Here is a 25,003-nt window from a genome sequence, read left to right as displayed (position 1 = left end):
TTCGCTGATGACACGGCAATTTACGCACACTTTTTTAGCGCAGTAGTAGCGGCAAAACAAATACAAATACATATAAATATTTGTACGCGAGCCTTCGTATTGTTGCTTCCTCGCGACCGAACGAGAGATATTTATTTGTTAACTGCCGATTCGTTGAGAAAGGAGACTTAGCAACAGGATGATTAATTTGAGACTGAAAGGTTCGTTGTACACTTGGGTTCTTTATTTTAAGTTTCACTCGCACGACTGATCTCAGCGAGCTCTCCGGGCTTACTGGTCGCATAGGAGATCCCGCGACGATCACGGTCGCGGGATCACGCATCCTTTGGAATTTGGCGCGTGACACGCGCGTGTCGAATCGCTATTCGCGGTCGGATCGCCAATCGATACTCCCGATTTTAAAAATAAGGTGACACGCAGGACGGAACTTGAGTCCGCCTTATTTGGTGCGAAAACAAAATATGTTCTGACCTTCGAGATCGTTCCTAAATTCTCGAACATACCGCCCGCCTCGCAGACGAACGGATGCGAAAGAAGTGTGGCATGACCTACTACAATTTTCAAAATAATTACTAGAGTATAGAATTCCGAAACGAATCTCGAAAGTCGAAAACATCTTAACAATTGTGGAAGCGTAAATACTCGACCAAAAACAAAAAAAAAAAAACAAAAAAAAAACAGTCTTGTAAGGCTGACAAGATTTAACTCTGAGTGACAATTTGAATGCCCGAAAGTGAAGTTAATACTTGAATAATAGACACGCTCGCTTTGATCTCGGTCGAATAACAAGGTTATCACGGGCTAAGAGCGTAAACAATTTCGAATAACGTGACCTTCGAGTAACGTGAGTCATTCGAAGAGTATAAGAATTTCTTAACTTTAAACTTAATCTAATTACAATTTGTTGATTGAACAATGGTTTTATCATTATTTTCACAAGTAACTGGAAGACGGCATAGTTGAGTGATTGGTCGCTTGAAAGAGGAATGTGCGGTGCGAACTGTCACGACTCGAACGAGTCCGTCGGAACCCGGATGGATCAGCGCGACTCGAGCGAGTTCCCACTTGCTCGGAGGGAGCAGGGAATTTTTCAGTAGTACAAGTTCTCCGACGCGAAAGTCTGAAGACTTATTCGTCCATTTACCTCGTTGTTGCAGCGAATGCAAATAATCAAGCGACCATGCACGCCACACTCGTTCGCTCATCGCGTTGACGAGTTGCCATCAAGACAATCGGTTTTCGTTTATCGCAAGTACAGACTCCTCCGGTACGGCGGTCATCGGTCGACCTATAAGAAAATGACCAGGAGTAAGCGCTAGCAAATCGCTTGGATCGTCGCTTAAGGTTGCAATGGGGCGCGAATTGAGACACGCCTCAATTCGGCAAAGCAGTGTTGAAAATTCGGCTTGAGATAAGGTATGCGAACCCACTGTCTTTTTCAAGTGAGTCTTGAAGCTCTTTACGCCGGCCTCCCACAATCCTCCGAAGTGAGGAGATGCGGACGGAATGAAGTGCCACTCCACTCTATCGTTAGCGAGGACGTCTCGCAATGAGGGATCGGAACTTACTGCGTCAAACGTGCTCTTTAGCTCCCGGTCCGCTCCGTGGAAATTTGTTCCGTTATCGCTATACAGTTTTTGAGGCAAGCCTCTTCGACTCGCGAATCTCCTAAAGGCCGCCAAAAAACCCGCCGCGGAATAGTCTTCGACTAATTCAATATGAATAGCTTTTGTAGCGAGACAAATAAACAAAGCAATATAATGTTTTCGAGTCTTCTGTCCGCGACTGACGAACGGGGTAAGGAAAAACGGACCAGCGTAATCGACTCCCGTATGAGTAAACGGGGACGATGGATTAACTCGGGGAGAAGGGAGATCTCCCATGAGTTGGCTGGCTTGTTGCTTCGCGTAACGAGCGCAAACTATGCATTGCCGAATGCGAAATTTTACCGTACTTTCGACCGCCGAGTAGCCAATAGTTTTGACGGAGCGTTCGGAGGACAAGTTGAACTCCGCCGTGGAGCGAGATCCGATGCGCATGATCGATTAACAGCTCGGCTATTCTGCCCCGGGGAATGATAATCGGATGTCGTTCCTTGTAGGAGAGAGCGGAATTTCGTAATCGCCCGCCGAGACGAAGTAAAGAATCCTTTCCGACGAAAGGATTTAGCGATTTCAACGAGCTTTTGTGAGGGGAGCGTTTCGTCTTCTTCCGTAAGGTCTTGAACTCGAGTTCGAACGATCTTTTCTGCGCATAAGCGAGCCAGAAAGTCTCTGCTCGACGGAGCTCGTCTACTCCAAGATACAATACAGTGGTATCTTCACTGTTCGTTTTATTACGAGAACAAAGGAAAAATCGGTAGATGTAAGCTGTCACTCGGACAAGTCTAGTCCAACAGCCAAATCGATGGGGAAGGTCCCATTCCGGAGTGCCCTCTACATGCAGAACCGCGGATTTTCGACTTTCGGCATGTACTTGTTTCACTAGCTCTTCAGAGAGTGAAGTAGCGACGTTATGTAGGAGGCCAAGAGGTAGAAGGCTGTTGAAGCCAAGGCGGGCCCGCCCACCATAACGAATGCTCAACTATGTCGGACGCATTGAATCCTCTGGACGCACAGTCCGCGGGATTTTCTTTGGACGGCACGTGACTCCACTTAGCAGATGGCAGGTTGCACTGTACTTCCGATACCCTGTTGGCCACGTACGTGGTCCATTTTCGATGGGTGTTGACGCAGCCACGCCAGCGTAATAGTGGAGTCCGTCCAACAATGAATCGAAGTATTTGATAAGTTTAATGAATTATCAACCACTTTCACTAATCGACTTAATAAAACTACCGCATTGAGTTCGAGTCGAGGAAATGCTAAGTGTCTTAACTGGATGCGACCTTTGACTTTGCGGCGATAAATTTACTCGATACTCTGAAAGGGAATGAAACACGCGCATATACACAACGGCGGCATAAGCGCGATTCGAGGCGTCCGCGAATCCGTGAAGTTCTAACGTAAGATTATCCGGGCTTTGACCGGTCCATCGAGGAATACGTATCGACTCCAAACGTGAAAGGTCGGAGGCGAAAATAGTCCATCGTTGACTCAACTCGTTTGGAAGTGGGGTGTCCCAATCGTAACGTAGTAGCCACAATTCTTGCAGAATTATCTTGGCAGTTATCACAACCGGGGACCAGCCGAGAGGGTCGTATAGTTTAACAATGCACGATAGTATAGAACGTTTTGTCAACACGATCGGAAGATCAAACTTCACTGTGAATTGAAATGAGTCTTCCGACGGAAGCCACGATAAACCAAGAATCCTTAACAATTCGTCCTTCAGTACAAGGTGATCAGTAACTTCCGACTGATCGTTTGTAACGTTATCAAGAAGTTCGTCACAATTGGAAGCCCATTTTTGTAGCAAAAAACCTCCGCGTTTCATAAGTTCTACGAGTTGAGTGCGCGTATCGAGTAACGAATCAAAGTTGTCGGCACCGAACAACGCGTCATCCACATAGATTGAATCATTAATGATAGGAACCGCAGCAGGAAAGTCAGCACCCTCGTCAAGAGCTAATTGTCGAAGCACTCGCATCGACAGATACGGTGCTGAAGCTAACCGTATGTAACGGTGAGGCAGTCGAAAGTGGGTAATTGGCGCGTCATCCGCAGGGCGCCAAAGTATCCTTTGAAAGTCGACGTCCTTCGAATGCACGCGTATCTGGCGAAACATTTTTGCGATGTCTGCCGTATAGACTAGGCGCCATTTACGCCAACGCGTTAATACAGCAGGAAGGTCCTGTTGTAGTTCGGCCCGACAAGTAAATGGTCGTTGAGAGACGTCCCATTTCAAATCTTACAAGACGCGTTAAAGACAATGCGAAGCTTCGTGGTGCAGCTCACCGGATGATGGGGAATGTAGACTGGCAAGGTCTCCGTAATTTCAGCCTCGTCCACGCGCGTCATATGGCCGAGTGATTCGTATTCTAACAAGAAGTCGCGGTATTGCGAACTGAGATCGGAATCTTTGTCTAGTCGATTCTCCATGCGACGATACAACGCTCTCGCGATGGATAGAGATTCCCCGATATCGAACGGCGGATCTCTCTTGAAAGGCAATCTCACTACGTAGCGGCCATCAGAATCCCGGCTGTGTGTTTCGATGAAGTGAGATCCGCATTGCTCCTCCTCATTCGTGGGGGAGGCCGGCGACAGAGATCTCTTCATCCTCCCAAAATCTTTGGAGGAGAAAGTCCACCTGTTCAGCGAGAACGCAATTTAGAAAAGCAGCCTCACTGAGGGCTGATTCTTTCGATCCGGTCGGTCCGGAAATCACCCAGCCGAACGCGGTCAATTGAGCAGTGGGAATTCCGGGGCGGACCCTTTCTCAGGTCACGCATCAGTAACGAACCGTACACGTCCGCGCCGATTAACATATAGATCTGGTGTCTGCTTGACGGATCCGGATCCGCTAACGAAAGGCCTTGCAGGTGAGGCAACGAATGACCGGCTGAATACGCGTTGCGGCGTATGGACGTAATGCAATGGAAAACGTAAGCGGTAACGGGGAAAACCGGGTTCGACTTATCGCACGGTTGTCAATTTCAACGAAACTCGCGATCGCGCCGAGCGGTATATTTTTCGCGAAGCCCTTGATTTGTAGATCGGTTCCCTCTGTCGTCTAGTGCGAATCGTTTGACATAACGTCTCGGAGATAAAACTAACATTAGATCCTTGATCTAACAAGGCTCGAACCTTGAAGCACTCTGCCTTCGGACGTATGGACGTTAACCCACGCGGTCGCTAGGAGGACCGCGGGCGTCGCGTTATTCGGAGGCCTAACCGATTGCACGCTGGCGACGGCAGCGTCGCCGACAACACTATCTTGTTCGCACAGGAGTCGCGTTAGCTTTTGATTTAGATGAATCGGAATTTTCACCGACATTTGACGTTTGAACATTCTCTTGATGCAACAGCGTGTTGTGAGAACGTTTGCAGTGAGCGCATCGAATTTTACTCGGACACTGTCTCGTGAAATGTCCCGCTCGCAGACAATTAAAACAAACTTGTTTTTTGTCGCGCAATGATACTCTCTGCGGTACGTCTTTCCCACGAAATTCCTCACACCTCGTGATAGCATGATTGCCCGAACAACAAATGCATTTAAACGACGGTAACGTTATGAACTGAAGAACGCTGTTTGTCATTCTTTGAACTTATAGTCTTTGAATAATCGGAGAAGTCAGACAGACCACGTTATGCGGATGTGAAAAACCCGTGGATATCTTTGTACGCCGGAAGATCTCGACTCGATGAAACCTTTCAGGTTCCATTCGCTCTTCGTTCTTGCACTGAATTTTGATATGCTATATATGAGAATATCATCCCACTCGCTCACCGGCCCCGATTTAAAATAGTAAGTGCCGCAAGCGACGCGGACCACCGTGTCTCGCAAATGTTCGTAGTTCCGCGACCGTTTTCGGATTTTTATTTCGGCAGACACATGAAGGCGTGGACTGTGAGTATGGATAAGAGTCAATTTATCGTTCATACTCATCAATGATCATTTGCCAAGCGGACTCGTAATTTTGCGTCGGAAATTTTTTCAAGTTTACTTCTTATTAAAGCGGCGTCCCCGATGACGCTTGTCTTAAGATAATGAAACTTTTGGGTATTTGTAAGAGAATCATTATTCGCGACTAGAGATTGTCGAACGTGTTTTTGAAACTTTCCCATTCCGAAAAGTTGCCCGAAAATTTTGGCAGGGAATCCGCGGCAACTGAAAATTGTTATGGTAACTCTCGCGTACGGAGGAGTCGGTACTACGATCGAACGAAGAAGGCTGATTTGTAGTAAATCTACTTATCGTTTCTCTAAGAAGGTCTGCCGTGTCGTTGTAGTGTCCTCGGCGACTATAAACTCCCCGTTCTGGAAGTAAGGTAGTGTCTTCTGTTCATCCGATGTCGCAGTCTGCAGCAGCCGGACTTGATGCTCTCGGCAGGAGGCCCAAATCATCTCCAAAGTAGCGAGGCGCCCCTGCGTCTTAGCCAATGTCACGTTGACTTTTGCCAATTTCTTAAAATTGACGAGGACTCTTTTCAACGATCGATGTTCTCCGTTTGCGCGATGAGTAAATTTCTCAATTCACTCATGATCACAGTGCGGGTTTTTTTTTTCAAATGACTCGGACACTCGCAATTTAAGCGAAGAGACGAACTTTATTTAGTTTGTGACAATATTCGCCACAGAACGAGCGAAACGCCAACCTGCTTCGCCGTCGTAACTTTACACGAGCACCATTATCTATGTAGAGTAGCCGAGACAATGCTAATTCCCCTCACTGGAGTACCGGGCGCGTAACCACGGCGCCGTCGGACCGACGGAGCGCGACGTACGAGTCAATGTTTTTGACGTGGACTGTATTTCGAAACACACGAAAATTTTCACCGAGATTGCACAATGTACTGCAGCATGACAATTTTGCCGACGGTAGTTTTCTCGCAGACGGCTGCCTGCCGAAGCGGATAGAAATTGTCTCGGAATGAACCGCCCAATATATGCCGGGCGCGTGAGAGCGGCGCCGACGGCCAGCAGATCGTGATCGACCCTGTCGAACACGACGACTAGATGGAGAACTCACGGGGTAGGTCGGGGAGCTCAGCGGCTTCGCCAGGCGACAACCCTTTCGCGAACGATCACTTCTCGAAGCGCGAACTTCTCCTTTAAAAAACGCGTTTCCAATCGCGACGCGTGACACTGTTCGACGAAACGTAACTCGCGACGACCTCTTGTCGCTTCGCGAATTATATTAGAAGAGAACACGCGAGGATGCCGGGGAGCTTGGCAGCTTCGCCTGGCGGCAGCCCTTCCACGAACGATCACTTATCGGTACGTGGATGTCTCTATTAAACGAAAAACTCCGTGACGCTATATTCCTGCGTCGACGGCAGTCTTCGCGGAAGACTAGTTTGTCTCGCAAAGCACAATGCACTTTTTCCTCACCCACTACGGGAGAGCAACACTCCACTAGAAACTCAAGCGGAGAGCGAGAAAGCCCAGAGAGTGAATCCGAGAGAGTTCGAATTCGAACCTGTCCCTTTTCTCACAATCTCGCGAAAAAATCCGGTTCGAAAGACCATTCAATTCTGTACGCGAGCCTTCGTATTGTTCTTCTCGCGACCGAACGAGAGATATTTATTGTTAACTGCCGATTCGTTGAGAAAGGAGACTTAGCAACAGGATGATTAATTTGAGACTGAAAGGTTCGTTGTACACTTGGGTTCTTTATTTTAAGTTTCACTCGCACGACTGATCTCAGCGAGCTCTCCGGGCTTACTGGTCGCATAGGAGATCCCGCGACGATCACGGTCGCGGGATCACGCATCCTTTGGAATTTGGCGCGTGACACGCGCGTGTCGAATCGCTATTCGCGGTCGGATCGCCAATCGATACTCCCGATTTTAAAAATAAGGTGACACGCAGGACGGAACTTGAGTCCGCCTTATTGGTGCGAAAACAAAATATGTTCTGACCTTCGAGATCGTTCCTAAATTCTCGAACAATATCTTGAACATTATTACAAATTATGGAAAATATCACTCAATGCAGATAAAACAGAAGCAATTATTTTTACTAGAAAATACAAAAACACACGAATTTTTACACCGATTACACTGTATAAACAACCAATTCAAATTAAAAGTTCGGTAAAATATCTCGGCATGCACTTGGACAGTAGATTGACATATAAAGTTTACATAAGCAAATCAATTCAAAGAGCATATGGGACTATGAGACAATTATATTCACTTATGGCTAAAAACTCTAAATTAAGTATTACAAATAAAAGACTCATATATGTAGTAATCTTAAGACCGATATTGTTATATGCGGCTCCAGTCTGGTGCTCGGCAGCGCCCACAAATATTAAACTGTTACAATCATATCAAAATAAATGCCTGCGATTAATATTAAACAAAGACAGATATGAAAAAATCAAAAACTTACATGAACTTTCAAATATAAGCCTAATACAAAACCACATTGACGAAATCGGTTCAAGATTCTACACAGAACAAATAAATAATGGAATTGATTTGGTTAAGGAAACAATGTGTCTCGACAAAGCAACTAGACCAAAGAAATGGCTGTATAAATTAGCGTATGAAAAACTCAATGTACCTGACGCAGAATGTATTCATAGTTGACGTATTTTTATTATTTATTATTTATAGTATATTTATATATTGTTTAAGTAAAAGAAATAGGTTTGAGCAAATAAGCCACAACAAAACGTAAGCAGGTTTTTAATAAAACGCATTTTCCTGTATAATCACCAAATTATTAAAAAAGAAAAACGAATATTGTAAATAACATTTAAGCGAAGGCGAACATATATTTGTAACATTTATAAGAAGCTGAAGGTTAAGCCATAAGGCAGGAATTTCAATTTATATTGAAAAAAACCCCTTTCAAAAAAATGTTTTCTTTTTTTGAATTTTTAACTCCCCCAAAATTTTAAAAACCTCTTTTAAAAATAAGGCTAAAAAACGGTACCGTCGAGTTTAAGGGGGGGGTTTTTGGGCTCGGGGTTTTGGCATTTTTTTTTTTTAAAAAAAATTTTTTTTTTAACCAAAAAAAAAAATTTTTTAAAACCCAAAAAAAATGAAAAAAACACGATTTTTTTATTTTAAAACCCACTTTAATATTAAAAAAAGCTTTTTTTTTTCCCCAAAAAAAGCCGTGAAACGCCGTCGGTAGAATGGGAAAAATGCGGTATGTAACTTAATAATTAAATTTTATCCTTTTTAATGGGGGTGTTTGGGTCGTTAAAATCGAAAAAATCTTTAAAATTCTTTTTTAAATTTTTAAAAATCAAAAAAAATTTAAAAAATTTTAAAGGGTTTTAAGTTTTTTTTTTAAATTTTTTTTAATTTTGTAAATTCCCATTTGGGGGGAAAACCCTATTGTTGGAGACTTCAAAATTTCTTTAATGACCCCCCCCTTTTCCCCCCCCCGCTCAAAAACTCGCGGCCCCCTTTTTTCCCCCCCTTTTGCCCCACGAGTTTGTGAAAACTCGAAAAGAAACGGGCCCGACCCCCCCGATACGAGATAAAAGAAACTTTAAAAACCCTCAAAAACCCCAATAGCTTCCCCACCCGGGGGCCAATTCAAAAATATAAACATCTTAAAAAAAAAAAAACAAAACCTTTTTTTCTTTTTTTAAAATCTATTAAAAAAAATTTTAAATGGTTTATTAAGTTTTTTTGCGTTTAAAAAACGCCCCAACCCCAAAAACGACAAAAAATCGGATTTTTTTAATTTTAAAACCCTAATAAAAAAAAGTTCCAAATCGCATACAGCTTTCAAAACCTTTTTCACGGTTTTTGGGGCAAAAAAAAATCTTTTTTTGGGGTAAAATATACTTTTAAAAAGTAAAAAATCTTTTTTATTTCCATTTTTTTTTGAAAAAAAATTTACATTTTATGGAAAAAAAATTTTTTTAAAAAAAAAAAATTTTAAAAAAAAGTCACCCCGGGAAAACAAACCTCTAATCCAAACCGTGTCCCCCCCCTTAAAAACGAAAAACGCCACACCTCTTCGAAAAAAACGCTCTTTAAAAATTACGAAATTTTGGGGCCCATACTTTTTTTTTTAATTTTGATTTTTTCGCGTACCCTTGAAAATGCTTTTTTTTCCTCTTTATTCCACAAAATTAAAAAAATTTTTTTAAATTTTTAAAAATATATTTCCGACAAAAAAAAAAAAAAAATTTTGGGCCCGGGGGTCCCCGAACTCTTTTTCCTTTAACCTTTTTTTTAAAACCCGGGGCGCTCTTTTCGTGCACTAAGGGAAAACGAACCACGAAACCTTTCACACCCCCCGTTCCCCCCCCGGTTCAAAAAATGCGCAAACCGAATTAAAAAAGCCCAAATTTTTTTTTTTCCCCAAAAAAACCCGGCGCGGTGAGTGACCCCCCCTTTTTTTCCCCCCTACTTTTGCGCACCCCCAAAAAGGGGGGTTTTAAAAACCCTTCTTTCTTTCCCCCCACCCAACTTAAAAAACAGTTTTTTACCAGGAGAAAAAAAAAAAATTTTCCCCTTTTTCCCTATAAAAATTTTTAAAAAAAAACCTGGCACTTTTTTGGGGGGAAAATTTTCCCCAAAATCAAAAATTTTTTGGCTATGTTTCCAAAACCCACGACCCAAGGGCCCAAAGTTCAAATTTCCACCCCCCTTAATATTTACCTGTGTTTAAAAATTTAATTATGTTTTTTAAAAAAATTTTTTAAAAAAACTTTAAAAAAGGGAAAATTAAAATTTCCCAAAATTTCCCCAAAAATAAAAAAATTTTTTCCCCAAAAATTGATCCTCCCTTAAAATAATAGTTTTAAAAACCTTAAAATCTTTTATTAATACTTTGGGGGGGTTTTTTTTGGAAAAAACCCCTTTAAAAATTTTTAAATGAAAAAAACGAAACTCTAATCAGATGTCTCTCATTCGCAAAAATCACCTTTAGCAAAAAAGGGGTTTAAATTTTTCCGTCCCTCTTTTAAACCAATTAAAAAGCCCCCAAAAAAATTACTTTTTTAAAATTTAAATTTTAAAACCATTCCGTCTTTTTGCTAAACCTAAATTAGAAATAACATCGTTAAAAAACTTTGGGGGCTCGGCCCGGGGATTTGGAAATGGCGGGAGGGTTCGAGGTCGAAAAAGTTCGTCTTCCAAGTAAATACGGGGCAGGAGTATTGAAAAAAAAAATGTGGGAAAAGAGTTATTTTGGACTTTACGGAATTAAAGGAGAGATAAAGGCCGTGGATTTCCGACGGGCGGATGTCAAGACTGAGCAAATTTTTGCGATTCCCAACCCTAAAAATCCGACTTTTTCCTTTTTTTGGAGGGGAAAGGGGGTCTGGGGGTGGCGGGGATGAGAGGAACGGGGCCCGGCAGAGGGGGGTTTCGCAGAAGAGAGGATTGCGAAAAAAAACCCCCCGGGGAAGAGTATTTCGCGGCGGGAGTTGAGCTCTAAAACCCCGGGAAGAGGTTTTCTAAAACGCGAGCTTGATCTCGAAACGGGCGAAAAATTTTCGTTTATTGCGGGGACAATTGGAAAAAAATCACGCTGGCGGAACGAGGGGCGGAGTTTTCTTGGTGAGGGAAGAGGCATCCGAAACGCGCCCAGGGGGTGAACTTGACAGGGGTGGTTTGATTTGTTGAGGTTTTTTGGGGGAGGGGCGTCCCTAGAAATTTCAAAATACCGGGGAGAAAAACTGTTTTTTCCCCTGAAGACGGCCTCCCCGCTAGATGGGGTTTTGCGCGAAGTTTTTGTTCCGGAATGCGGTTGAAAAAACAGGGGTTAAAAGGGTTTCCCCATTCGAACCCGGGTACATGGGAATGTCCTTCGAAAAGGCTTCGGGAAAGTTGGGAACCATTTTTCCGATACCGTGAGAGCAATTTTTCCCCTTTTGCGCAAGCAGTTAAAGGGCCCTTACAGGGAAGAAGGACAGACTTCCCAAAATACCTCACGAAAAAGCCCATCTTTGGGCAAAAAAGGTACCAGCCCAGAAGCCCAAAGCTCTGGAGAAACGTTATCGGGGAATACCGGACTTCACGATCGCGATCAGGCGGATCCGGGGGATTTTAAATTGGGGGAAAACCTATTGGGGGGCATTCGAGAGGGTCGTTACGCAAATCGGGGAGTGGCGATTTTCGAGTCGGCATACGGTAAAGGGTAGTAAGCGAAAAAAGGGAAAAGAAAACTTCGACGGACTTTTAAAAACCCGGGGCAAAAAATGCGGCGAGCGCGAACATTTCCCGGCCAAATTGCCCCGACAGGCCCTCAAAAGCGGAGTTTTTTCTGTTTGGGGGGCCCGGGGCCCACATAGCTTCAAATGTCCGAAAAAAAAAAATAACGGTGGGGAAAAATTTTGTCGCGTCAAATCTCGCGAACGCTGCATAAAAAAATATATGAAAGAGGTACATTAAGGGGGGCCGAGGGGAAAACGGCTTGAGGGAAAACCGGGAAGCGAATATCGATATTACAAAGAAGCAAAATTGCAAAGAGGGGGTTAACCGAGAAGGCGAGCGGTAAAAAAGGAATTCTGCGGGTAGGCTTTTTTTAGTGAAAAAATATTAGGAAAATTTCGAGCGAATGTTTTTTACGGGGGCGCTTTAGGGTATTCGATACTTATTCGGGGTGCGTCCGATATCGCCCAGGGCCAAAACGTTTTGGGATTTTTGGGCGGATTTTATAGATCCCCGTAAAATTTAAATTTTAAAAAAAGGGCATAATGTCGATTAGTCCTATTTTGCAAATTTAACGGCCGCGGTAAACACCGAAAAAAAATTTACGACCCGATGTTGAGGGCCCGGATACAAAAATGACGTCGGTGTGTTTACTAAAGCCGAACCAACAAATTGTCGCGGACTTGGTAAAAAATTAAAAAAGCCGTTTTCGAGCACGAAACAGATTTTAAAAAGGTCAATTTTTTGAAAAATGACGAACCTGTTTCCCCCAAAAGGGCCCCGACATTTTTCCACAATATGAAAAAAAATTTTTGGGAAAAATTTCCCAAATCGATATTGGAGGAGAAGGGTAAATAGGGGAAATCTGTCTCTGTTTTCCCCAGCCCTGTCGTATTTTGAAAAAGAAAAAAAAGGTTCCATAGATTATGCTAGATTTACAATGCTAAATAAAAAAAAAAATTTAAAGACAGATATCCTCTTTCCCCCACCCAAGACCTTTTTGTAAATTTGCAGGACCGAATTTTTTTCAGTACAATGATTTAAAGAACGGGTTTTTTTTTCCACGGGGAGGGGCCGATCGGGGGGGGCGTTAAATATACATCTTTTATTGTCCCGGAGGGCCCAATCCTTTTTCTAAAGCCCCCTTTTGGGGTTAGAAATTCCCCCTTTTCCGTTTTTTCAAGTTTTTTTAACGTGATCTTTAAGGATCTAAAAAAAAGGGAAAAATTTTGTATTAATAATTTTGGACGCCCTTAATTGTATTTTTTCAAATAACGAGGAGAGGGGTTTAAAAAATCTAAAGATTGTTTTAGATACCGCAAGTCGGGCCCGGTTTAAAAAAAAATTTGGGAGAAAAGGGGTTGTTTTTTCGTCGAAAAGGTGGAGTTCCTCGACAGGGTTTTTTTGAGGAAGGTACATCCGGCCGTGGGAAGAAAAATTTAAAAGCTTTTTTAATTTTTTCCCGGAGCCCGCGAAACATGCAAGGTCAGTCTTTTTTTTGGGGCCTTTGAGGGGTTTTTCCTTAAATTCATTTGGGGTTCCCGTTTTAATCTTTGCGTCCGCGGGTTTCAAACCTTTTAAAAAATGGAGGCGGTTTTCAATTGGGTTCAGCTGAAGAATGTTTTTTGAGGGGTTAAAAGATCATGCTGAGCGAGGGGCCTTTATTGATTTTTGTTTCGGGTAGGGGGAAAACCAATTGAAATTGGGCGCACCCAAATGTCCGTTTTCGGGGCGATTACTCTTAAAAAGAGACAGAAAAGCCCAAATTATTGCCCCCAGAAATACTACGCGAGTGGCAAGTCCCCCCCGGCGGAAGAAAAAATCCGAGCTACAAACCTTAAAGGTTTGGGCAATTTGTTAAAGCGTTAAAAAAGCGTTTTCCCACTTACCCTATTAGGTAAAAAATTTAAAAAAATTCCCGATTGTCGAGTTTTTCGCGCAACAATGAAAAGGGGAACCTTTGCGTGGGGGTTTGGGCATTAGCTTTAAAAGAAAAAATTTTTTAGAAAGAGTTTAGAACAAAAGGCCCGGCAAAAGCAGGACCCCAGTTGATGCTCTTAGCCGTAATCCCCCCCAGGGTGTTTGATGGGCGAGCGGGGCGAGGGGGGAAATGTTTTCCCCGTTTAAAAAAGAAACCCCAAGGGGCGGACGGGCGATCTAAAGAAATTTTGAAGCGTTTTAAAACGAGGTTTTTCGGAGGGTTTTTTTGACCCGGGTGGAGTATTGTACGGAAAAATAATGGCGACCTTAGATTAGTTTTTTCCAAAGGCCATCCCGGGTTGGGCAATGCCCCCGAAGACACGGGGCGGGGAACCCCTTGGAATCGCGAAGCAGAGGAAAACTGGTGAGGGGGACTATTGGACCCAAAAATTTGGCGTCCCAAGGTCGGGGGGTTTTTCTGCAAAAACTGAAATCCCGTGAAACCCTTTGGGGGAGCAAAAACAAAAAAGGCGGGAATGTTTTTTAAGCCCAATTGGGAAAGGGAAATGCGCCATAAAAATTTTTTTCATATCGATCCGAAGGCCCCTTGAAAATAAACAAAAAAAATTTGGCCCTTTTTTTTTGGGTTGGGGGGATGCATTTTAAAAATTTCCCACTGGTTTTTACGAAACCAGATCAACGGCACAGCAAAAACAATCGACAAACTACAAAGACGGCCCAAAATTTGGGTAATCCAAGAGGTTATACAAATCGAGGTAAAACCTTTAAAATCAAAGGAAATTTTAAGAATACTGTCAACCCGAAAATCGAACTTTCAACTGATAACCAGGAGTGCCCGAGCGAACGGCCAGGTTGAGCGTAAAACCCACGCCCAAAACCTTTTTAACGAACTTTTGGGGCCCCAAAACCAAACGAGTGGTACAACATTTGAACGCGGTTTCAAAAATTTTATGAACGCCACATACAAGGAGATCGGGGTGACCCCCTTTTTTTTGGTGCTGGGTTTGGGGGGGTTTAAACCACATATTAGGAGAACCTTGACATCCCAACGTTACTTGAGGAAGGGAAAACGTCCCCATTTCCCTTTGATGATGAACGAAAAAAACTCGAGCGGAGGCTAAAAAAAATATCAAAAAAAAATTTCCCAAAAAAAAATAAAAAAACCTACGTAGGAAAAGGAGGGAACCCCCGATTTTTCATGAAGGAGACCCTTTTCGCGATTAAGCGCCACGCCCAAAGGTTTCCCCATCTCAAAATAGCACATAAATATCTTGGGCCCGTATAAAATAATAAATTTTTGCTAACCACCGTATCTTTTACGCAAGGAGGCGAAAACGAGGGGACAAACCAACACTCACACCAAATTTCATGAAGCCTTGGATTCGGGACACGATTACGAAGAATAGAAAGGAAAAAAAAAAAAAAAAAAAAAACACGAAAAGGGCGAGGCGCCTTTTTTCAGAATGGCCAGTGTAGGAGTTCCAAAATTAAAGGGGATAATCATTGGGGCATTCGGCCAAACGATTTTTTTCCCAAAGATTAGCGCGGGTTAGCAACAAAAGAAATTTCGTTTTTGGGGGAAAAACGCGGGGCGCGAGGTGCGTGGGGAAGATTTGCTTTTTGGAAAACCAAAGGAAAAAACCCAAAAAAACCAAACGGGGCGAGAGTTCTGTAAAAAGCAGAGTTTTATTCATTTTTTCGATTCTTTTGGTTTTAAAATTAAAATTCTTAATTTTTAAATTTAAAAACGAACAATTTTTTAATTTTAAAAACCCTTTTCGTCATTTCCTAAACCTAAATTTTGTAAAAAACTCCTCTACAAAATATTAAAAAAACAGTTACAAAATCCCAAAAATACCCTTCCACAAAATGAATATGACCCCCATCTATATATTTTCCGTTGAGTAAAGTCAAAAATTTAAATTTACTTTTCCAAAAAAAAATAGTTAAGTATTCATTTATAAAATGTATACCAAAAAAAAACCCCTATAAAGTTTCCCAAAAACAAAAAAATTTTAACTTAATCCAACCCATTTTAAATTTTATTTATTCACAGTCCCTTTTAAAGTAAGAAAAATTAGAAAACCCCTTTAAACCAATTTATAAATTTCATTACACATGAAAATTTTAAAACATGTGGACAATATTTCCCCTAACAAAACTCGTGTAAGAGTACAGATATGTCTATTAATTTTTCGCCACCAAATTTAAAGGTTTTAATCCAATCATCAAGACTTCCCCCTAATAATTGGGAATTCAAATTTGGGACCTGAAAAGTCTCAGCCAATAGGAAAATAACAGCTTTTTCCAGGCCCCAATTTTTTCAACTTAAAGGTTTTAGCAGCGCGCACATACTCCTGCCATGTTGGGGTCAATTGAAATAGTCGTAAATTTAACCCAAGTGAGACCAAAATTTATAGGGAAACAAAAAAGAGAGTTAAATGTATATAATAATTAAAGAAAATTCAATACAACCAATATTAAAATCGTAAAAAATTATAGCTTTTCCCAAAATTTCCCGTTCACTTGAAAAAATTACCCATATTTAATGTTAAAAAGTTAAATATTCATGTAAAAAATCAATTAAAAATTAAAAAATATAGAAAAGTTTTTAAAGTTTTTATACTAATATTTAAATTTTTTCAACCGGAGAGCAAAATATATAACAATTTAAAAAGGAAAAATTTTATCCTCCCGTTTTAAATTTTTCGCAACCTCAATATGGCCGCACCAATAGGGTTTGACCATCTTCAGGATCTTAATGCCAACCCCATTCTTGAGGCACGCCGCACACTTTTTTAAATATTGTTAATTTCACATTAACAATACTTGGGAAAATCAGTTTTATGAAAAATGAATCCCTAAAAATTTCGCATAAGTGACCCAAAAATTGAAAAATTAAGTCAAAATACGGCAAAATAGCTTTTAAAATAAACCCTTTTTCAAACACTAAAGAGTGACCAAAGGGCAGAAAACCACGTGAAAAATTTAAAATCTTTTAAGTTTCCCTTTAAAAATTTTTTATCAACGCGGGGATAACTTATGTTCAAATTCTTTTTAAAATTTTTTTACAAACCCCTGTAATTTTTTATGTCAAAAAAAAAATTCATTTTAAAATCCCAAAACCATCACTATATAAATAAAAAAAGTGACAAGGATAAAAACGATACAAAATTTTAAGCTTTTAAAATTTTAAAAAAATTTTCATGAAAGCACATAAAATACAAATTTTAAAAAAAAAGTGGTTTTGTTTTTTTAAAAAAAAATTTTAATTTTAAAAAAGTAGACTATTTTTGGGGCCCATTTATGCAAAAAGAAAAAAAAATTTTTAAATTTTTTAAAAAAAATTAAAAATTTTTAAAAACAAAAAAAAAATATATTGTAGGGGATATAAAAAATTTATGCAAAAAGACCCGAACGCGATGTCTTTGCGTCTTTTTTTTAAAAATTATTTTTTTTGTTGAAATTTTTAAGTTTTTTACCGGGGGACGAATTGCGGGGACGTGTCCAGATTTTTTTGGTTTGGGGTTTTTTCAAATTTTTTATGGCTACACAAATTTTTTTAAATTGGGGGAGCGCAAAAATTTTTTTTTTCAAAAACCCAACTGCTTTGGGCTGTGTCCCTACATTTTTTTATATTTTTTTTATATTAAAGAAAAAAAGGGGGGGAGGGGAAGAAAAGGGGGAGAAGGGAGAAAAAACCCCAAAAATACTTCAAAATTTGAAATTTAAATTTTTTAGGCTTTAAAAAGGAAAAACTCCCCGAAATGTTCTTAACCTTTTTTTTGTTTTTCAAAAATTTATTATTTTCGAGAAGAACCCCCCCGGGGAAGGGGGTTCCCCCTTTTTAAAAACTGAATCTTTAAATGTTGTAACCCCCTTTTTTTTACCACACTAACCCGGGGGAAAAAAAAATACCCCCCAAATTAAAATTTCGAAAAAACAAAAATAATGTAACCCTGCAATTTTTCTAAAAAGCCAAGTATTTTTTTGGGTTTCTTTATTTTTTATTTTTTTGTTTTTAAATTTTTTTTTTAAATTTTTTTTAAAAATTTTAAAAAAAACCAAAAAAAATTTTTAAAGATAACAAAATTTTTTTTTAAATTTTTAAAAAAGGCATGTATATAAAAACATTATATTTTTTTAAAATTTTAAATTAAAAAAAGGGCAAAAAAACCAAAATCGCGGAGGACAATGCGTTTCCTAAAAAAAACCCAAAAAAATTTTTTTTTTAAAATTTTAAAAACCCGGTCAAAAAGGGCCCCAAAAATTTTTCTTGGCCCAGGGGCCCCAAAATTTTTTTAAAAAAAATGAAATAATCTCATTTTTTAGTTTTAAAATTTTAAAAAACCCCTTTTTTTTTTAAATTTTTTTTTTAAATTTAAAAAAATTTTTTTTGAAAAATCAAAAAGTAACCAAATTCGCAAAAATGAAACACGGGGCGGGAAAGTTTTTTTTTTTTTTTTTTCCCCCCTTTTTTTATTTTGGGCGTTGATTTTTTTATGTTAAAAAAGGTAATACCGAAAAATTTTTTTAAAAAACACCCCAAAATATTTATATATATATATTTTTTTTTTTTTTTTTTTCCTTTTGGGAATAAAAAAATTTTTTAAAATTTCGGTATTTTTTTTCTGTAGAATACTAAAAAATGTAAATTTTTAAAATTTCTAAATTTTTTAAAAATGTTATAGTTTTTTCTTTAATTGGGGTTTTACATGTCGTATTTATAAGTAAACTTTTTTAATGTGTAGAAAAATTTTTTCGAGAAGCTTGGGGGCAAATAAAACCCTTAAAATTTTACTTGAGTTTTTCTTTTTATTACCTTAATTTAAAATTTTTAAAAATATTTTTTTTTTAAAATTATTTTTTTTTTTATTTTTTTTTTTTTTTGTTTTTTTTTTGTTTTTTTTTTTTTTTTTTTTTTTTTTTTTTTTTTTTTTTTTCCCCTTGGTTTTTCCCCTTTTTTTTTAAAAAACTCCCCTGCTTTATTTTCTTTTTTTTTTTTTTTTTCGTTTTTTTTTTCGGGGCTGGGTCCCAAAGTTTTTTTTTTTTTTTTTTTTAAAATTATTTTTTTAAAAAAAAAAAAATTAGTGTTGACTTTTTCCCCTCCACAATTTAAATAGCCCTTTAATTGGGGCCCCTTTTTTTAAACTTTTTTTTAAATATCACGGCCCTTTTTTTTTAAAATTTTCTAATTTGTATTTTAAAATTTTTTTCTTAGGGAAAATGTTGTCCCTTTTTTAAGGGGTTTAAGGGGGAAAGCCCAAAAAAAAAATCCGCAAATCAATTAGAAAGTTTGGGCAAACTCCAAAAACCTTAAAAAAACCCTTTCAAACCCCCCGGGGAATTTTGTTACAATTACAATACGATTACAAAAAACCTCTAAAAACCAGCCTTAATTATTACTGAACGTTTTTAAAATCTATAGCAAAGTTCTTTACGCCTTTTTCTTCTAACAAGAGTGTGTTACTCTTAATTCAGCAATCTATAATGCCGAATCAAGCAACACGATTGATTGAATTTTTTTGTTACAATTTACAATTCGATTACAAAAAAGCCTCTATAAACCCCTAATTATTATGAACGTTTGCTATAGATTTGTAAAACGTTCAGTAATAATTAAGGCTGGTTTTATAGAGGCTTTCTGTAATCGTAATTGTAATGTAATATAAATATCAAATTTAACGTATAAGACGGGCAACAAGAGCCAAATCGCGGATGACAATGCGTTATCCTAACGAAACTAAATAATTTTTCGTTAGAATTAAATACCGGTGCACAAGGCACCAAATTTTACTTGGACACGGCCAAGATTTTAAATATGAAATAATCTCATATTTGAGATTTAATTTCAATACCCCTTTAACCCCCCTACGGAAAATAAATAAATGAATGCAAGAGAAAAATATAGATCCGAAAATCGCTGAATCGGGAATCGAACCCGAGACCTTTCGCTTGCCGGGCGACTGCTCTTCCAGCTGAGCTATTCAGATCCTTTCGATTCTATACTTTTCTCTGTTATATATATTAATGTTGGTAAACAAACGCATTTTTAAGCCAGCGTGTATCAAATATAAGAGTTTTAACAAGGCTCTGTAATATAAATATAAATTTAACGTATAAGACGGGCAACAAGAGCCAAATCGCGGATGACAATGCGTTATCCTAACGAAACTAAATAATTTTTCGTTAGAATTAAATACCGGTGCACAAGGCACCAAATTTTTACTTGGACACGGCCAAGATTTTAAATATGAAATAATCTCATATTTTGAGATTTAATTTCAATACCCCTTTAACCCCCCTACGGAAAATAAATAAATGAATGCAAGAGAAAAATATAGATCCGAAAGTCGCTGAATTCGATTTCCCGATTCAGCGACTTTTCGGATCTATTTTTTCTCTGCATTCATTTATTTATTTTCCGTAGGGGGGTTAAAGGGGTATTGAAATTAAATCTCAAATATGAGATTATTTCATATTTAAAATCTTGGCCGTGTCCAAGTAAAATTTGGTGCCTTGTGCACCGGTATTTAATTCTAACGGAAAATTATTTAGTTTCGTTAGGATAACGCATTGTCATCCGCGATTTTGGCTCTTGTTGCCCGTCTTATACGTTAAATTTATATTAAAATTTTTCAGGCCTTTTAAACTCTTAAATAAAAATTCAATCAATCGTGTTGCTTGATTCGGCATTATAGATTGTGAATTAAGCAACGCGATGATTAAATCTTCTTTCCCCTGAAAAAGTTTTTCATGGAATATAACAATTTAAATACGAATAATAGTTAGAATTAACAGAGAAATGGGTCTTAAAGATTGGTGACTGTGGCTGCTGTAGTCCTGAAAACAAGAGAAAAATGTTAAAACTCAAATCACTAATAGCGTTTTCCAATTGAAGAGGTTTGATCGACCCGAGGTCGATTAATGACGTCATTGGCCAATCACAGCTATTTCTCTGAAGAATAAATAGCTGTAATTGGTCAATGACGTCATTAATTGACCTTGGGTCGATCAAATCCGCTACAATTGAAACGCTATAAAATATTTCAAAAAATTGTATTCAAATTAATAGTACATACTCAAATTTTCATATGTCATTGCTGATGTTGATGTTATGGATAGCTAACGAATCAAATGATTGGTATTGTAAGAACTGTGATGATTGTTGCTGAGGTGGCAGTCCCTGATGTGTGATTGTGCTGCGGTAGTGATTCCTAAAGTGGGAATGGCTGTTGGTATTGTAATGAAAACTGTGATGATTGTTGCTGGGATGGCGGTTTTTGATGTGATGATTGCTGTTGTTGTAGTAATAGTTGCTGAGATGAGAGAGATTGTTGAATATTGGATTGTTGTGTACTTGTTGGAGTTGCTGCATTTTAAGTACTGACCCCTTCTTGTATAATTGCGCTTTAGATCGGTGGATTCACTTCGCCTACGCTTAGAAGCATTGAGGTCGAGGTTTCCATCTCTGTTCTTCGCGTTAGCACCCCGAGAACCCTGTATATCATAGGCCCAATCTGCGAGATAAGCGGGGAGTGCCATTTACATACTTTTCCACTTCTGTGGCAGAGTATTTTAAATGCAGCTGTCCTTCTTATTCCGAATCTTCTGTTTTACTAACCAATCGCGATGTAGGACTGTAAAAAAATCAAGTTTTTAATATAATCTAAAATTATATGATTTTAAATAAAATAAAATGAAATAAGAATTATATGATTTTAAAAAATCTATGTGAAACGGTACCCACATTTGGCCACCATGAGGAAGTTCGAAAGGAATCTTTGTTTCCAATATGTTTGTTGCTGATTCGCACCCTCATAAGATGCGCTTTCTCACCGAAGATTCCTTTGAGAAGAGCATATGCTAGTAGGTATATTATGGGAGTCTAACCCAGGGGCAATGAGGGGGGGTGAGAGAACGGGGGGGGATCGGGGGTTGGAGGAAGGTGACGTCACGCGGGGGAGGGGGTTTTATCAGCAGATAAGCTTTCTTATCAGCTCAGGTTACCTGATAAGGGATTCATGTTACCTGATATGTTTAAAATCAAATAAAGCGGATATCTATTACAAGATAGAGATAAACATTCCAGCGATATCTATTACAAGATAAGATAAGCGGCATCTTTGTGCGATATCTATTACAGATAAGCTTGTGCGATATCTATCACAAGATAAGATATCTATACCCAAGATAAGTAATACCCAGTAAGATAAAATTCTGCGACTTATTAAGAGCTGCCGCTTGGTGAGCGCCGACATTCAATATCTATTACAAGATAAGATAAGGTAAAAATTCTGCGAATTATTAGAACAAAAGGGCTGCCGCATGTTTGGATCCCGACAATCAAGCGGGTTGATACGTTATCAGTATATTTCTAAGAAACATCAGCGGCGAAAGTATGGGAAAGTATGGGGGGAGGGGGGGGCAAACGCGTTGCGACATGTCTTCGCAGGTTGTGACGTGTCTTTGCGGAAGGTGTAAACATGACGATAGTCAACTACTGAGCAGTCGCTATTTTTGTTTCGACGATCATCTTTCGGAGATAATTGCAATTGCGCGTTAAAGAACAAAGGGATGATGGGATATATAATGAGGACCGATACCGCTGCCGGCCATAGTACCACTGGCGAACGCACGCTCTCTTCATTCAAGATGTTTGTAATGTTATTAAGTGCTTCCGACATTCTCAGTTTAAGTGCCGAACAGTTGCAATTATTCCGAAGATTGTTTTACTGCAAAAGTGCGGCTATTTCGTTAGAACATTTGTGGGACAAGCTTCCGGAGCACATCAAGGCGGATCCGGAGGTTCAGACATATCGTCGCTGCCTCGAACATTACAATCGACCGTGGATGCGAACGCATATTGACGGTCCAGCACCGATGATCAGGGATTGCAGCGAATGTCAGCGAAAATAGACTAAGGTTACAAGTGTTAATAGTGTGAAAAGTGACAGACAATAAAAATGGAGAACGCAGTAAAATCATTCAGTATTATGAGAATATCGAGATATGGTATAAGCATCTCCAGGAATGTGATCATGGCGAAAAAAAAGATAACCCGTTTCGTTTTAACCGTGAAGAGAAGAGAGCGAAGAACCTTCGGTGACTTTCAGTTGTACAATTGTTAAGAACTCGCAAACATGGTGTGCAAAAATCGCATACAAGAGATGTTGCCGATTTCCTGAAATTCACAAGGACATTTTAAGAATGACTGGTGGTTTATCTAAATGCACCAGATCGTCTAAACGACACAAGCGAGTCGCATGTTTTCAGCGTCGCTACAAAATTGTGTCGATTATTTTACTGTAGAAAATTTTTATTTTGGTAGCATGGATATGTCTTCACCATCGACGTCATTGTAAATCGCAATCATCGGAATATGATACAGATTCGGACCAAGAAATGGCAGGAGTCAGATATGAGGAACGAGATTGTAAGTATATATATATATATATATATCTATATAAAAGGCTTCCGGTTCCGGTTGTGCGAGTGTGAGTGACAGGTGTGTGAAAGCGTGGCAGGTATTTGTGAGGAAAGAGTGAGAAAAGGGGTGAGGAGAAGGAATAGGAGATAGGAGGTGAGAGGGCGTAGGTAAAGAGGAGGATAGATGAAAGGATATGATATTATAAGATTGTAAGAGTTAGAAAATAGAAAGCAGGAAAAGGTGAGACACGTGGACACGTAGACAGTGGAAGAAAGAGAGTATGTCACGTCCGGCCGTATAAATTTTTTCGTTTACTCCAAGTTCCTTAACGCTATTTGAAAAGCGCGCCAAGCCGGCCATGACGCTTAACTCCGCCTAGAAACTAAGCGTGGCGCTTCGTAGCGCCTAAGGATCTCCCACCACGGTGACGAGCCCCTACTCCGGAGAGTTCCCCCTCTCCAGGCCGCCCGCAGGCCCGAGCCGCCGAACGAAGGACCTCAGAGCAGTCCCGAATTTCGGCAGTTCTCTGCGCGACACCGAACCAGTATAGTCGCACTCCTAAATTCTAACTCTAAGTCCAAATTCTAAATCCTAACTCTAATTCTAAAATTCTAACTCTAAGTATAATATTCTAACTCTAAATTCTAAGTCTAAATCTAAATTCTAATTCTAAGTTTTTAGTCTCGAATTTTGTACTACTATACGAATAAATCAGTGTATTCATGTGTGAAACTAGAGTTCAGTATTCTTCAAACTTCCACTCCCGTGATAAAATACGATAGCGTTTAAATTTGTCATACGGCGTTTGAATTCAGAATAATTCAAACTGTGTTTGGAGCGGACCACCGCTCATCACAGTCAGAATTAACATTCTCAGCATTTACCAAAATAAGGAATTGATAGTGAGGTCCGCCGCATATCAACCCTCCTTATTTGAGTAATCATTCAGAGGATGCATCAAATTCAATATGCCTAAGACCCGACGCGCAGGAAGGGAAGAATCAATACGAAAAACTAACCGACTTTATCGCGAATCAGCGACCGAGGAATATTCTCAATTCCTCGGAGTGGAATATCAGGCCGATCCTGAATACGAGAACATTTTCAACATTAAAAATAATAACAACGACGAACTCCTACAGTGGAAGTGCATACCAATAACGTTCCAACCACGACGCCTGCCGCCGCCAAACATCCCAGTGAACGACCCTCGCCGCACGCACTACCTCCAAGTTACGAGCCGACACGATCAAGAAAGTGCTACTAAAGGTAAGTGAAATTCACGTTAACCTAAGGAATCGCGCCGTGTTAGCAAATTCAGAGACGCTTCTACCACGTGGAAGAGAACATTCTAGAAAAATCTCCGACGCATTTTTCCTCTTTTCCATCGTCACTGCGAAAGCTATAAAAAAAAGGTCGGGCTATAAAACTAGGGTCGACCACCACATGCGGTGCCACCCTCGGAATTCTAACACGGAAAACGCAAATAGTTCAATCTCTTAAAATCTTGTGTCTCAAGAAATAACTTCGTAAATCCGTACAAACAAAGTAGTCATTTAAACAATAATCAATTGAGAACACTTTCGATTTACCAACATTACCGACGATTATACCGACATACGTTCTTTTACCGACGTTATCGACAATATACCGACATACGTTCTTTTACCGACATTACGACTATATACCAACATACGTTCTTATACCGACATTACCAACCCTATACCGACGAACGTTCTTTTACAACGGGTTATCGACACCTTACTGGCACCTTACCAGTGTTTTACTGAACAATTACCGACGGTTTTGCCGACGATACTAACTTCTCGATAACTGCCGGGTTCACCGAAGATCTACGAGCGAATGACGCATTATCAATTCGATTACGCAACAAA

General features: G+C 39.5%; 2 protein-coding genes across 2 annotated transcripts; both read right to left on the bottom strand.

Annotated features, from left to right (window-relative positions):
• Positions 1-1,223: 1,223 nt before the first annotated feature.
• LOC146722656 (uncharacterized) lies at positions 1,224-2,039 on the bottom strand. The gene has a single exon (XM_085484124.1). It carries the CDS (start codon positions 2,037-2,039, stop codon positions 1,224-1,226), a length of 816 nt encoding a protein of 271 aa, XP_085340250.1.
• A 763-nt stretch (positions 2,040-2,802) lies between these two features.
• Positions 2,803-3,726, bottom strand: LOC146722655 (uncharacterized). Its single transcript, XM_085484123.1, has one exon. It carries the CDS (start codon positions 3,724-3,726, stop codon positions 2,803-2,805), a length of 924 nt encoding a protein of 307 aa, XP_085340249.1.
• Positions 3,727-25,003: the final 21,277 nt, after the last annotated feature.

This window comes from Nylanderia fulva, unplaced genomic scaffold (assembly GCF_048542155.1).
Source record: "Nylanderia fulva isolate GAGA-0341 unplaced genomic scaffold, ASM4854215v1 Scaffold290, whole genome shotgun sequence".
NCBI classification, from domain to species: Eukaryota; Metazoa; Arthropoda; class Insecta; order Hymenoptera; family Formicidae; genus Nylanderia; species Nylanderia fulva.
This window is presented reverse-complemented; position numbering and strand designations above follow the sequence as displayed.